The following is a 15,475-nucleotide window of genomic DNA, read 5'->3' as shown; positions in this document are numbered from 1 at the left end:
TAGATGGCTAAAACAGAGTATTCGTTCGTGTTTCGCTCTTTTTGAAGTGATATATTTGATGAATTGTCGATGAATTATATTCGATGAATTACGGCAGTTTTACGACAGTTCGAGACAGGCGCCGAATTTGTAAAGTTCCTGATTTGTTTTTCTGTTTTAGCTGAAGATATTTCAGCGACTTTATTGACATCTCATTAGTAAATTAGTTTGATTAAATATTGAATCAGTCGTGTGTTTATGCGTGTGCGTTTTGTTTTTGACGTGTCATTGTGTTTATGATTATTGTCGTGTTAGTTTTTGAAATAATAATTTATACCTTATTAGCTTAGCCAGCTAGCGTACACGATTTACATGTCACATCCATGCCAAAAAATGGTCTGGGTGTTATATGCATAGACATAACGTCTATTGTTATGTGAAGATCTGCTAAACAGAGCACGTCTGAGTGGAATTTTCCCGGTACGCGCTTACGTCAGAATTTTTGCGTCCAGCCGGAAGTACAGTACGTGATTAAACTAAAATAAAACAAAATGACATTGTTTAGATATAAATGCCAAGCATTTTACACTTTTATAGATGACCAAAAGAGAGTATTCCTTCCCATTCATGTTCCGTTGTTTTTGAAGTTATATATATATATTTAAGGAACTCCCGGGAAAAACGGCGTAATCGAGCCCTTTACGGCAGTTTTACGACAGTTTGTGACAGGCGCCGAATTTGGAAAGTACATGTTTGTTTTTCTGTGAGAGCAGCTCCATATCTAAAAATACTTCAGCTCCTTTATTGACATTTTTGTCATATTAGTTTAATGTGTTTAATCTGTCGCCGCTTGTTTTATGGAAATTTCATTTTAGCTGGTTTTAAAATAAAATAAATCGTGTGGTATTAGTTAGCCAGCTAGCTTACTTGCTACACTGACAACAAAGTGCCCTTGTGTTGACTCAGACGCTTGGCCATGGCCGGTGTAAATACACGCCAGGTCGCGCAGCAGCTCTGCGGATTACAGTGATGATCATTGTGGGAAGGTTACTGTCTCGGCTGGCAGATCAGAGCCTTATTAGTCGCTCGTTATCCGTGAGTATGATGAGAAGAGCTCAGATTAAGAAGGTGCTTTGTGTCGCTGAAAAGAACGATGCAGCCAAAGGCATCGCAGAGATCATGTCTAATGGCAGATCTAGAAGAGTGAGTGTGGATCAGCCCACAGATCTTTAGTGACACATAATCATGGTGCGTTTGATGAGATGGTCACTGTGTGTGTTTTCTTTTCCCACATAAACAGAGAGAAGGGTACTCAGTGTATAACAAGATCTATGAGTATGAATATCATCTTTTTGGACAAGTACGTTTTTCTGCCATTTTCAACCAGCAAGTACAGGAATCAATTGTTAAAAACAGTCTAATCTGATGTGTGTGTGATAATTTTCTAACAGGATGTTACAGTGTGCATGACGTCTGTGTCCGGACACCTTTTAGGTCTCGAATTCAAAGCTCCTTTTCAGAAATGGTGAGTCCTAACCATGTGTTTTATTAGAGCTTGATGAGCGTAAAAATAAAGTGTGTGTACAGTTTGAGTGTAAAAGTTTGAAATGAACCTCATTTAGAATCAACAATCCAAAACATAAAGCTTAACCTTATCAAGAAGAAGACCAAGAATGCGGTGAGTGAAGCCCTATTCGGACGGGATTAAATTTACATCTGGTTCTGGGGTAGTTTTCCTATTTTGCATGCGCTCCACTATGAACTTATCTCCATCCGGATCGATCAGCGGTGTCAGTGTGTTGTGGTTTTTTTTTTTCCTGGGAGATCTGCTGCCGCTTGCGTGTGTAATCTTGTAGAGAGCGTATCCGTGACCCTCCCCTAGATATCAAACACTTCCTGAATTGTAAAACTTCTCGCTTCTTGTATACCATGTGATCATGAATTGTGTTTACAGATTGTTGCTGGAACCTTCTTTTGCACCGAGCTGAAATAAGCGTCTCTTATTTAATGTTATATCAAGTGCTCCTTTGGAGGCTGGCACGCCATGTAGCGAACGAAGCACGATCATATGACCAGGTGATAGAAACATCCGGGTTCCTAGAAAATACAAAGGCACTCCTTCTGCGTTAAATTTATGCGAGAGGTTTGTCACAGAGGAGAGTAGGGCTTCTGGCAGTTCTAGCAAATATAGTTAAAGATCAGAGATGTCCGTAATAAAGGTGGGTCGAATATTAAATTTGAAAGGTGGATATGCAAAATAATGTTGGCGAGCAGTTTATAAAAGCAAAGCGTAGGCACGCGCATTATACGAGAATATTACTGTCAGGTTCAGAAAGCGAGCTCACATGACTATCGTTGCTGCATTCGAACAGGATGTGAAACCTAACATGAAATATTGTGTTGGGATCAAAAGAGTGTAACTGTAATATACCGTAATGTAAAACAGTCTCATACACGTCGTGTTGCTGTATGTAACAGGCACAGCTGTAATCCAGTCTTGCTGTTTGATGCCGAGGTGGAAAAGTATTGCCCTGAAAACTTTGTCCCAATTAAGGTATGGGAGTTTGTTTTTTTTTCCTCATAAAGATGTCAAATTTATTAACAAATTGTGGAAGCCATGTCATTTTGTTTCATCTGTGTGCTGGTCTTTTAGAGGACCTTGGAGAGAGAGGTCAGACAGTGCCAAGCTCTGGTCATCTGGACTGATTGTGATCGCGAGGGAGAAAACATAGGCTACGAGATCATTGATGTCTGCAAAGCTGGTAAGTTCTTGGTTGTTGTTTTAAAAAAAATAAATAAATAAAAAATCATTGATAGCTTGTTGTCAGTCTTGTTCAGTCCTTCCAGGATTTCGTGATTTTTTTGTGATCGCAGAAATGAACACAGAATCAAGCAGACTCCGCATTATTTGGAGGAGCTCGCAATTTTTCAAAAATTGTCTCAGATTTTCCGCAGACTTGGGTCGTGTGACGTCATCACGACGCACATTCAGTCAAAGCCCTCTCCGATTCACGTGAGTCGAACATGAGTACAGCTAAAAGCTTTCATTTGCCAGCAAACATCACTGTGAAATACAATTTCGTATAGTTGCGATTTCGCAGATTCAAGTAGTTTTTCACAAAAAAAAAGAAAAACTCCATAAAGTGCATGAATTTTTTTTTTTTTTTTTTTAAAGCCGACACAACAATCACAAAAAACTCTGCGAGATCCTGTACGGGCTGATTAATAACTTTCCTTAAAAATAAAATAAAAAAGTTGTGTAATTAATGATAATTATTTATGATACGAGTCTGAGACTCTGCAGCACTGACACTGACTCTGTTCTCTTCTAGTCAAGCAGAACATTCAGGTGTTCCGTGCTCGGTTCTCTGAGATTACTCCTAGTTCCATTAGGAGAGCCTGCGAGTCTCTAACCGAGCCAGACATTAACGTCAGTGATGCTGTGGACGTCAGGCAAGAGCTGGATCTCCGCATTGGTAAGCGCGATTACACATAAGCGTAATCTTTGTTTCGTTGTAAAAATCCTTCTCCGATAATCCAGACGATTGTTTCGACTGCTTACCCAGGAGCCGCGTTTACAAGGTTCCAGACTTTACGGTTACAAAAGATCTTCCCAGAGTCTCTATCTAATCAGCTGATCAGTTACGGGAGCTGTCAGTTTCCGACCCTGGGCTTTGTGGTGGAGAGGTTTAAAGCTATTCAGGCGTTCATCCCTGAGAACTTCTTTAAAATTAAAGGTAAGATGTTTTCTCTACACCATCGTAAATTCACCGTATGGCCAAAAGTATGTAGACGCCTGACCATCACACTCTCGTGTGGGACGTCACCAAACTGTTTCTGCAAAGTTGGAAGCACAGAGTTGTACAGAATGTCTTTGTGTGCTGTAGCGTTACATTTTCTTTTCACTGGAGCTCAAAGCTGTTCCAGCATGACGATGCCCCTGTGCACAAAGCGAGCTCCATGAAGACATGGTTTGAGAAGGTTGGACTGGAAGAACTCGAGTGTCCTGCACAGAGCCCTGACCTCAACCCCACTGAACACCTTTGGGATGAACTGGAACACCGACTGCACCCCAGACCTCCTCACCTAACATCACTAGCGTTAGTGCGTTCTTGTAGATGAATGAACACAAATCCCCACAGCCACGCTCTAAAATCTAGTGGAAAGCCTTCCCAGAAGATCAGAGATTATTATAACAGCAAATGGGGAATAAATCTAGAAAGGGGTGTTCAACAAGCTCATATAATGCAGTATGTTCAGGTGTCTACAAACTTTTGGCCATATAGTGTAGTATATTCTTCTCTTCATGTGCATATCGTCTCAAATGTATTATTTAAAGATAAAAGGCACACTTATCCATACAAAGGCAATACATTTACATTCATGGCGTTTGGCAGAAGCCCTTATTCAGAGACTGACTTACAACATCAATAAATACATCCTAATTCTGGTTCACTTGGTCACAGACTATTAGAGTAGTACTGTCAGTGTAAAATACTCTGTTAAGGATGGGGAGGTATTCTTCAGGGTGTCCCAAACGTCTCCATACATAGAGGACTATGTTTGTCAGGATCACATCGGTTGTGTCTTCATCAGCGGATGTCCGTGGACGTCCACTTCGTCTCGGTCGGTCCGCAACACGTCCAGTATTGTTGAGTTTGTTAATAAGTTTGGCAGGAGTGTCGTGAGTGATGTGCTCGCCGTGTTTCCTGTTCAAGTCCATCACAACCTTGCGACAGCTTCCCGATCCAGCCATGAGAATGATTTCAATACGTTCTTTTGTCAAAGGTGTTCTTAAAGGCTGTCTGTATATATATATATATATACACACACACACACACACACACACACGTATGTAATATAAACTAAGTGTGAGACATTTTGGAAGACGTTTAGCTAAAAAGTGTTCATTTCCCCCTATGTATGGAGAATTTGGGACCCCCTGTTGTATAAAAACGCACAGGCAACACAATTTCTTTTATTTTTTATGAAGTGCTAATTTAAGTACTCCATGAAGAAGTAGGTCTTTAGTCATCGTCTGAAGACAGCCAGTGACTCCGCTGCAATAAACAGTGACTCTGAGTGGACCTTGTGCGCGTTTGTGTTTTCTACCAGTGGTTCATGAGCCTAACGAAGAGGAATCTGTGGAATTCAGTTGGAAAAGGCATCGCCTGTTCAACCACACGGCTTGTCTTGTGCTTTACCATATGTGCATGGAGGTTAGCAGCATCTACTGTAGTATCTGGTATATTGTAACTAAGCATGTAGTGTTCATCATGACCTGTTATACAGGTCTTATCAAATGCTTTGAACGTTCACTATTAATATTGTAATCATTTTCTCAGGACCCCATAGCAAGAGTGATTTCTGTAACAAGTAAACCAAAAAGCAAATGGCGTCCGTTACCCCTTGACACTGTGGTAAGTAATCAAAGCGGTGCATTTTATTTTGCATTTTTATACCTCATACCTGCATTACATGTCAAAACTAATTATTTATTGTGGTGAACAGATAAAAAGCTTGAAATATACATTTTAATATAATGATATCATGCAAAAAATAAACCTGTTTCCTGATATAAATTATCGTGACTCATCTTGAAACAGTTCGGAAAAAAAATTTCTGTCACGCTGATGAAAACGTTTCATTAATGACAACGTACACTACGAGTCTGTATATATTTAATTGTATTAAATATGTTCAAATAAAGGCCTATGATTTAAATATTTGTTGCTAAGATAAGTGGAAACAGGGACTGTAATGCCCAATTAGAATTATTTGTGAATAAATAAGGTATTGTCAATAAGGCATTTTATTTAAAACAAGTAGATTTTAGTTAAAATAAACAAATAAATAGTTTCCCAAACGAGTCGTTTTCATTTAGATCTTAGGGAATTTGAGAATTTTAAGAAAAGCCTCCTGGATGGAGTTTCATCAAATGTACTGTTTAAAATTCTAAATATAAAATCCTATCAGTTTGTTTAGCACTCTTCTGGTCACTGTATAATTCCATATGCTGATATGTTAATATCTATATTATTCTTCTTAATTAGTATAACGTACTAAATGACCCCTTCTATTTGCAGGTGTGTCCAAACTTTTAACTGGTAGTGTGTAATATATATATATATATATATATATATATATATATATATATATATATATATATATATATATATATATATATAATATACATACACACACACACACACAACAGTACTGTGTTTTTGTTTTGTTTTATTTTTTTAACAAACTTTTATAGATTTTTATTTGATGACTTGTACATTATGGAGTCAGTACAAAAACATTTTCGATTCCCAAAGATCATTTTGTTTTCCAGCACAAAATTAAATGTTACAGAATAATGTAAAGAAAGCGGCAGATTACGTAAGAGACACTTTTCTGATTAAAAACACGATGAAGGCGGCTGGATTTCGCCGCAGAAATAAGAAGCGAGCGCGACAGTCAAAGTCTCCAGAAGAACCGTGTCTGGTTCTGCGACATACTCAATAACACTCACAGCTCATTTCCTTATAAAACTGCACTAATTCTTCCTGAGACTACGACTTTTTATTTTATTTTTTAAAGCAAAGGGTCAGCACACAGAATACTGACTTCATTTCATTGATGAATGTTTAGTGCCGTTTATGGTATTGTTTTTAAATTGTAGAAACATTTCATTATCTTGGAAGGCATTGTTGCTCTACAGCATTTCTTTGCATGTGCACAGTACTGCGTATATATATATATATATATATATATATATATATATATATATAACTCTCTTTTTTTACACAGGAACTTGAAAAACTGTCTTCAAGGAAATTGAAGATAAGTGCGAAAGAGACCATGAGAATAGCCGAGAAGCTGTACACACAAGGGTATGAGGCGCAAACATTTTTTACTAGCAGTCTTGTATTATAGTTGTTCTTCTTCTTCTTGTCGAACCCTGAGTGTTGGAAGAACTAATATTTCTTGTTTATTCCAGGTTTATCAGTTACCCTCGTACTGAGACCAACATGTTTCCGACAAACCTGAACTTGGTCCCACTTGTTGAGCAGCAGACTCAGGACCACGAATGGGGGGCTTTTGCTCGAGGCATTTTGGAAAGCGGTGGGCCGACACCTCGAAACGGAAACAAATCGGACCAGGCCCATCCTCCCATTCACCCTACCAAATACACAAATAATCTACAGGTAGCCTTCGCCTTACATGCATAAATGTTCGATCTAAGCCATTCATTAAAAATACATAAATAAATGTTCTGGAAGTGCTTCCTTTAACTGAATTTGATGTTTGATGAATTGAATGATCTTTAAAGGGCTTCTCTAAATGTATTCATTGTACGAGTTTTCATATTTTTCTCTCGTATAGGGAAATGAGAAACGGCTGTACGAGTTTATCGTACGTCACTTCCTGGCGTGTTGCTCCAAGGACGCACAGGGCCAGGAGGTGACTGTAGAAATTGACATTGCTGAAGAGAAATTCTCTGCAAGTGGACTGACGATTATTGCCCGTAACTATCTGGAAGTTTACCCGTTCGACAAGTGGTACAATAAGGTAACGTTGCCAGTATGACATTCGCCCAAACTTTGTTAATCACGAAACATTATTGTTTTTGTCGTACTCGAGCAGAGAGATTATTTTTTGTTGTTGTTGTTGTGCAGGTTATTCCATTATATACACCTGAAACGACATTCCAACCAACTGCTATTGAGATGGTGGAAGGACAGACCAGCCCACCTCAGCTCCTCACCGAGGCTGACTTGATTTCTCTAATGGAGAAGCATGGCATCGGTATAATATTTAGCTAATAGGTTTGGGTTTTTTGGACACACGTTTTACAGAAAAACAAAACCCAAATTCGAGTTGTTTGGTTTTGTAGGCACGGACGCAACGCACGCTGAACACATCGAGACCATCAAGAGCCGCATGTACGTGGGCCTGACGGACGATCAGAGGTTCCTTCCTGGAGAGCTTGGGATGGGCCTCGTTGAAGGTACAGAAGCACACACCTGGAGTCATTTAGTGTGTTTAAATCATGAATAGTCTTATCATTTATTGAATTTTCTGAGGTGACAAATCATGGTCAATAAATAGCATACTACAGTGTCAGGTTAAAGCCTTTAGCAGATTTCAGTCAATCAGAGAAAGATAAGAATTTAGCCCTGCACTGCAAAAAATGACATCTTAGCAAAGGAAAATATCTTACAATATAGTTACATTTATCTAGTGTTTCCTGTTATAATATTACCATAAACCAAATGTAAGGTTATTAAACCTTCTTTTTATTGAAATTTTTTTTTAAATTGGAAACTTATAATAGGAAATACTAGATAAATGTGACGATATTAAAGGTAAACACTTGATAAGATGTCAGTTTTTATATAGCGTAGTCAGGTTATAATCAGGATGCTAGTTTTGTCCTTCGTCTTTGCGTGTGAACAAACATAACTGGTAAAGAAAATAACCAAATCTCCATCTTGGGCTCCACAGAGAGACATTTTATAGAAAAAATGGCATGTAAAAACTAAGGTAGATCAAATAAAGAACGATATCTGTTTATCTATTTATAATCCATGAGCTTGGAGCAGAAAGATATTTGCTCGTCTGTTTGTTCTGGAGTGCGTGCTTAAAAAAATATAGAATATATAAACATAGGCACTTTTGTGCTTTCTATTAGGTCGTCTGATATGTGAGCTCTGGAATGGAAAACTGTTTACTTGAGTTAAAAAAAAGAAGAAGAAACAATCGTCATTAAAATGTAATAAAAATATTAGGTTTGATACTAGCAACAGTGCTAAAAAAATCTTATTTTTGATTAAACTCATATAAACTTGAAATTGTGTTGTCATATTACTCCAGTAAACAGTATGTAAATCCATTGTTGTTGTTTTTCTTTTTTCGCAATAAGCATATTATTTAGGGTTTTTTTTTAATGGTGAATGTATTGGCTGTATTGTTGAAACTGGGTTTCAGGGTACAATTCCATGGGCTATGAAATGTCTAAGCCGGACCTGAGGGCAGAGCTGGAGGCGGACCTGAAGCTCGTGTCTGAAGGGCGGAAGGACAAGACGTCTGTCCTCAGGCATCATGTGTCAAAATACAAGACAGTTTTCATAGAATCTGTCAGGAAGGCGAAGAAGTAGGTTCAGATTGCCGTTCATAATGTTGTCAATTTGTGATGCATGTTTTTTTAGGTTTCTGACTGGAAATTGTGGAAAAGTATAGAAATGTAAAAGCAGTCATTTCCAGACCTGGAAGACAAGGAATTCAGGAAATATTTTGGAGAAAAAAAAAATCCCGTTGTTAAAGTTTTATAAACTCAAGGAACTAAAGTAATACCGCCGTGTAAAAGGAGGATGGGAAAGCTAGCGTGTAAGTTGCTTCCATGTCGGGGCACGAGGGGGCAAAGAGAGTTTTGACTGACAGTCCCTGAGACACTTACAACCTAGCAACATAGCAGCTCCCCTGTGTGATGTGCTCAGTGTCCATGATCTCATGGGTACAGTGTCAAAACATTGTCTTTCCATTTCACTCAATTCAACTAATTTAACCTAATTCGACTTTTCTGTCATTTTTCTCCAGGTTCTGGCCTTTTCATATTATGTTATGTTATGTTATGCTGATAAATGATATTCGTATACTGGCGTATAGATATAAATTATAATACAGCAACTTTCTTTTCTGCCCGTTCAGTTGCGCCTTCATCTTTCGGTGAGTTTTTCCTTTTGCGAAGTTTTGTGGCCGTCACTAAACGTAAATGTGGCGCGTACACTGTTAGCACGGGCGATTGGCATAGTTCAACATACGCGTAAATAATAAGCAGCAACAACAAAATCAAAAAGGTGTTGAAAAGGTCTGGATTTTATTAATCATGAGAACATCGAACCCTGTTTTAATGAAGAAATCGTACTTTTTTTTTTTTTTTTTATAGGAACACCTCGATTAAACGTCTGTAATGCTTTTTACAACATGGAGTATTTAACCAAACAGTTTATATTGGGGTTTTTTTTTACTCCTCAGGTTGGATGAGGCTCTGTCCAACTATTTAGGCCAGGCCCAAGAGTATACAGAGCAAGAAGAACAGGAGTTAGAGATGCCACTCCCCGTGCGGAAGTGTCCGCAGTGCGGCCGCGACATGGTCCTGAAGAAGAAGAAGGACAGCGCGGGGTAAGCCGTTATGCAGTCTTAAGAAAGGACTAAAACACGGGGCACGCTGCTATAGGAAAATAATCTCCAATAGGACATTGTATTACCACGTGAAGTGAAGTAGACTGTTTTCCTATCAGTGTTTTATTCCTCATACCACAGCGATTTGGCAATGACTGCAATTTCAAATTTATTACTGAACAACACTTCATGCTATTTAACCATTTAGTTATATTTCATTTTGAGGAACGTCTATGAGACAAGGTAGTTCCTGTTATCACTTACGCCTCTCTTTGCTTTTCTTCCCTCTCTGTTGACAATATTTACAGAGAAACCGCAAAACTCAAAGTCCTCTTGTACTGAAGATTCTCCTTTGATAGAAAATTTACTGACGCACGTATCTCCTTCCATAAATGTTAAATAAAGGCCTGCGTACTGAAAGCTTCACCATATCAATGATTATTGTTTATGTAGTTATTATTAGCCTTAGATTATGTAGAGCGTGTGCCATACAAGTCTCAGTGATTGAGTTGTTAGTATAAAAATAATAGATATTTGTGTCTATCTTATAATTTAGTATAGAAATGATAGATATCAGAACAAGTGCATTAATATAAACCCCTGATTTTGAATTACAGCCGCAGCCTTTGTCCGCGCTGCTGTTATAGAAGATAAATCACCATCTTCCGGTTCAAGAATTCGACAACACGTTGGTATAATGTTCGGTCCCTCCATGGATTTTGTAAACAATATTCGGAGGAGCTTGCAAATTTGCAGGAGATTTTCCGCAGATTCGGGCCAATACGCGTCATGTGACGTCATCACAACGCGCATTCAATCCAAGCCCTCTTCGACTCACATACCGCTAAAAGGTCTCATTTATAAACAAGCATCACTGTGAAAGGCCGTGCAAAACAATTTGTGCAATTGCAATTTCACCAATTCAAGTAGTTTTTAAAATTTTGAAAAACGCCACAGTAAAGTCAGAGCATTTTTGGCCAAAACAATCACAAAAAAAAAAAAACCCTCCCTGAAATCCTACGGTTAGGGTTACGGACTGAATGTTTATTAAGTGAGGCTAAAGTCTGACTGAATATGAGCTCAGCACATTTCTGTCTTTACTCATTGTGTTATTTCCTTTGTTGTCACACTGCTTGACTTTTGTAGGAAGTTTCTGTCATGCATGGGCTACCCGAGCTGTAAGGCAGCAGTATGGTTTCCAGACTCTGTGCTGGAGGTCAGCAGAGATGACAGCATCTGTCCAACATGTCGCCCACATCCTGTCAACATGTACGAAATATAACTGCAGTTCCTTCTCTGTAACTGGAAAACATTTGCAGAAATATTGCGAGTCATACATGGCAAAACAAAGCCAAATACACACCCTGTGTCTTTCTCAATTTGTTTCCAGGCTGAAGTTCAAGTTCAAAAGGGGAAGTCTACCTCCAGGGATGCCTCTTGAGTTTGTTGGGTGTATTGGGGGCTGTGATGAGACTCTGAGAGAGGTCTTGAATTTGAAGTATCTCCGTGGAGTAGGAGGAGATTCCAGCACTCAGGTTAATCCCAGTTCAGCATCACGCCAGTCGACTCGTCCAGTAATTGATCCAGCACTTCAGTCCAGGTCTGAGAACAGACCACCACCACCCAACTCTACACCAGCATGGTCCATACAACCATCACATTCTATCCAGAACGGTGTTGTGTGTAACTGTGGCCAGGATGCACTTCTTCTCACCGTGCGTAAAGAGGGTCCCAACCAAGGTCGTCAGTTCTACAAGTGCAATACGGGGAACTGTAAGTTCTTCCTGTGGGCCGAACAGCAGAACGACCAGCTTGGGTCAGCAGGGAGCATCGGCTCAACAGGACAACCGGGCCCTAGCTGTCAACCTCCCAGACCTTCTCTTGGATTTGGAAACACACCCCAGCAGATGCAGGGCAGAAGATCAGGGGAAGGTCGAGAAGAGCATATGTGCAACTGTAATGTACATGCGGTCACGAGGACTGTCATGAAAGACGGGCCGAACAAGGGCAGAGTGTTCCTCACCTGTGGCAAACCCCGGGATCAGCAATGTGGCTTCTTTCAGTGGGTGGATGAGAACGTTGCTCCTGGTAAATGATTATTCCTCTGTACACCATAGTGTCTCTAAGCACAGTCTAGCAATACATATTATTTAGGCTTAATGGCTTATGTTACATTCATTAATGGTATGAAAATTGGACTTTCTCTACTTTCTTACTTACTCTCTAGTCATACATCCAAAATAATGGTAGAAATAATAATTGTGTAATTTATCCACACACCCAAACCCTTGACCGTAAAATTAGTGTTAGACCCAAGACAAAGACAGAACTTAAGTCATATAAAATAAGCCTTATAAAGACTTGAATTATACAGTCCCTCAGAAAGTTGTGGAATGACAAAGCCCAGTTCTTTTGATTTTGTTATGTCATGCTATCCAAAGATGATTATAAGATGATGTGTTAAACATCTTAGAACATGGCACCTTTGGTGACAGACCACCCAATTTTTTAAGTGAGCAGAAGTATAGGAACAGATAGTCTTGAAGTAAATAACACTTAATATTTGGTTGCGTATCCTTTGCTTGCAATAACTGCATCAAGTCGGTGACCCAGTGACATCACCACCCTGTTGCATTTTTCTTTTATGATGCTTTTACTGCAACTTCTTTCAGCTGTTGTTTGTTTTGGGGGGTTTCTCCCTTCAGTCTCCTCTTCAGGAGTTGAAATGCTGCTCAATTGAGTTAAGGTCTGGTGATTGACTTGACCAGTCAAAAACCTTCCACTTTTCCCCACTGATAAAGTCCTTTTGTTGTGTTGGCAGTGTGTTTTGGGTCATTGTCTTGCTGCATGAAGAAGTTCCTCCCGATTAATTTGGATGCATTTCTCTGTAAACTGGAAGGCAGATTGTTTCTGCACACTTCTGAACTCATTCTGCTGCTATCATCATGAGTTACATCATCAATAAAGATTAGTGATCCTCTTCCAGAAGCATCCATGCAAGCCCAAGCCATGACACTACCTCCACCATGCTTGATTGATGAGCTTCTGTGTTTTGGATCATGAGCAGATCCTTTCTTTCTCCACATTTTGGCCTTTCCATCACTTTGGTAGAGGTTAATGTTGGTTCCATAACTTTTGTAGCTCATCTATGTATTTTTTTTGCTAATTCCAGTCCGGCTTTCCGGATCTTACTGCTGAATTTGTGGTATTCCCTTTATATTTCTGCACTTGAAGTCTTCTTCGATTGGTGGATTTCCAAAGCTCTCACAATACTTCTGTCATCAACTGCTGTTGTTTTCCTTGGCTGACCTGTTCCATGTCTGTTTCTGAGTACACCAGTGGTTTCTTTCTTTTTCTGGACATTCCAAATTGTTGTATCGGCTATGCCCAAAGCTCATGCAGTGCCTCTGATTGAGTTTCCTTCTTTGCTCAGCTTCAAAATGGCTTGCTTTTCTCCCGTAGACAGCGCTCTGATCTTCATATTGGTTTATCCTTTTTAACAACAAACGCAGTCTTCACAGGTGAAACCCAGGGCTCAAACCAAGCATAGACATTCAGAGCTATTAATTCTTTAAACAGTCAATTTAACAGGACACACCTGGGTAACAAGAAACACCTATCAGTCACATGTTCTTTTTCTTTTTCTTTTTGATATCCCTAAAAATGGTATAAATGATGAACACAAGCTGAAAACTTATACAAGTAAGACAGTTTTAATGATGTTTGTCTTTCGCAATTAAAATGTGGTCTGATATCCAAGTGTCTTTGAATAGCTGACACTAAACCCCATTACTTATATTATTGTCTCATGTTGTGATTATTAACATGATTTTTATTTATATTACTTATCAGCTTCTGGTCTACCTTCTATGATTGCTATAAGCATCATAAAAGAAAAACGTACGCTCATTTTACAATCAGATTTCACCTCCACAACCTTGATAAGAGGCTTTCTCACCAGTTCACAAAGTAAATAAATGTCTTTTTAAGAAATGGTTTTAATTTTGTTAAAGTCTTGTAAATTAAGAAGGATACGCTTAATAAACGAGTCAAATCAACTTATAAATGGGGAAATCGAAACAGTTTAGATAATTGGTGCTCAGCAGTGATGGCGTATAGCCTGTTGTCCATTTATTTATTTATTTATTTTATTTCAGAAAGCCTGAGCAGTGTGTTTTATGTGAGCAAACAGTATGTGCATGCATGGGTGATATGGTCAGTGTTTTAGATGTGGGCTCTTGTGCTGTTCTAGCGTGCACTAGGCAAATTTCTAACTTTCAATGTAGGCTGTGGCAAAGGATGGATTTTCTGAAGTAGAATGACACAAAATTATGCACAAATACTGCATGTGAAAGCTAAAGGTTTCGTGTTCTTGCATCAAATGATTACGCTTCTCACAGGAAAAACAATAAATACCACAAAAGTACACCAGCAATATAGCTGTTAAATTTAAGATTCATTGTCATAATACTTTGTACTGATCATTTTCCTGTCACTCTCCCAGCTGCTGTAGGGAACGTGAGAGGAAACGGCAGTGAATGGACTGCTAGTAAGAAGAACGAAGCCTCTTCAAGCAAAGCTGCTGCTCCTAAAAGGCCAAGGACTTGTGGGATTTGCCGTCAGCCGGGCCACACGCGCAGCACCTGTCCTCAGGGCCAGTGAGACAGGAGCAAATGGAGATGATTGTCTGTGTATATTATGTCAATTGAATGAGTTTTTCTATAATTTGTAACGTTTTACTATCTAAAAATAGTAAACACTTGTACAAAATAAAAGCTAACATTTATAAGAATGCTGTCTTTGTTTTCATTCATTTGCTTCCTTTTCACCAGATCTTTTTGCCTATATGGAAAACTCCAGATGGACGAATGTGAGACACGTTGACTCTTGTGCTGATCAAGACGAATCCATATAAGCTATTAATAACCATGAATGAAATAAATGAAGACTGCAAATATCATTTTAACTGGAAAGAAAGGTTGTAGTTTATTTAACTGGCTGTTTTATCCTTTTGGCAAGATTAATCTAAGACGGACATTCTCAACCTTTTGTAATTAAAGCCCCCCCAAGCCTCCCCTAACATGTGCCCCCCCCCCCCCCCCCCCACACACACACACACACACACACACACACACACACACACACACATTGGAGGAGACAAGGTATAATGATTATTTATTCTATAAACAACCTATTCTATAATATGTTTTGATAGATAGATTTTTTTGCTTTTGTGTTTGTTCTTTTTTTTAAATTACTTTTCATAAATTTTCATTATGATTTTTTTTAAAGTAACATTTATAAAGCTACTATTTTATATAAC

At 38.8% G+C, this 15,475-nt stretch overlaps 1 protein-coding gene across 2 annotated transcripts; it reads left to right on the top strand.

Moving 5' to 3' along the window:
- Nucleotides 1-14: 14 nt before the first annotated feature.
- top3a (DNA topoisomerase III alpha) lies at nt 15-14,944 on the top strand. Of its 2 annotated transcripts, none has more exons than XM_017454467.3 (19): nt 15-1,074; nt 1,280-1,339; nt 1,431-1,504; nt 2,458-2,533; nt 2,633-2,741; nt 3,312-3,455; nt 3,546-3,716; nt 5,095-5,198; nt 5,325-5,399; nt 6,778-6,860; nt 6,968-7,175; nt 7,354-7,539; nt 7,647-7,776; nt 7,865-7,978; nt 8,959-9,124; nt 10,006-10,152; nt 11,299-11,421; nt 11,543-12,240; nt 14,657-14,944. In XM_017454467.3, the coding sequence occupies exons 1-19, from the start codon at nt 1,009-1,011 to the stop codon at nt 14,812-14,814; spliced, it is 2,892 nt and encodes a 963-aa protein (XP_017309956.1). In that variant the 5' UTR covers nt 15-1,008; the 3' UTR covers nt 14,815-14,944. The 2 variants fall into 2 exon arrangements, with proteins under 2 accessions (XP_017309956.1, XP_017309955.1); XM_017454466.3 differs by having other exon boundaries at nt 15-1,182.
- Nucleotides 14,945-15,475: the final 531 nt, after the last annotated feature.

This window comes from Ictalurus punctatus, chromosome 24, assembly GCF_001660625.3.
Source record: "Ictalurus punctatus breed USDA103 chromosome 24, Coco_2.0, whole genome shotgun sequence".
Taxonomy (NCBI): domain Eukaryota; kingdom Metazoa; phylum Chordata; class Actinopteri; order Siluriformes; family Ictaluridae; genus Ictalurus; species Ictalurus punctatus.
This window is presented reverse-complemented; position numbering and strand designations above follow the sequence as displayed.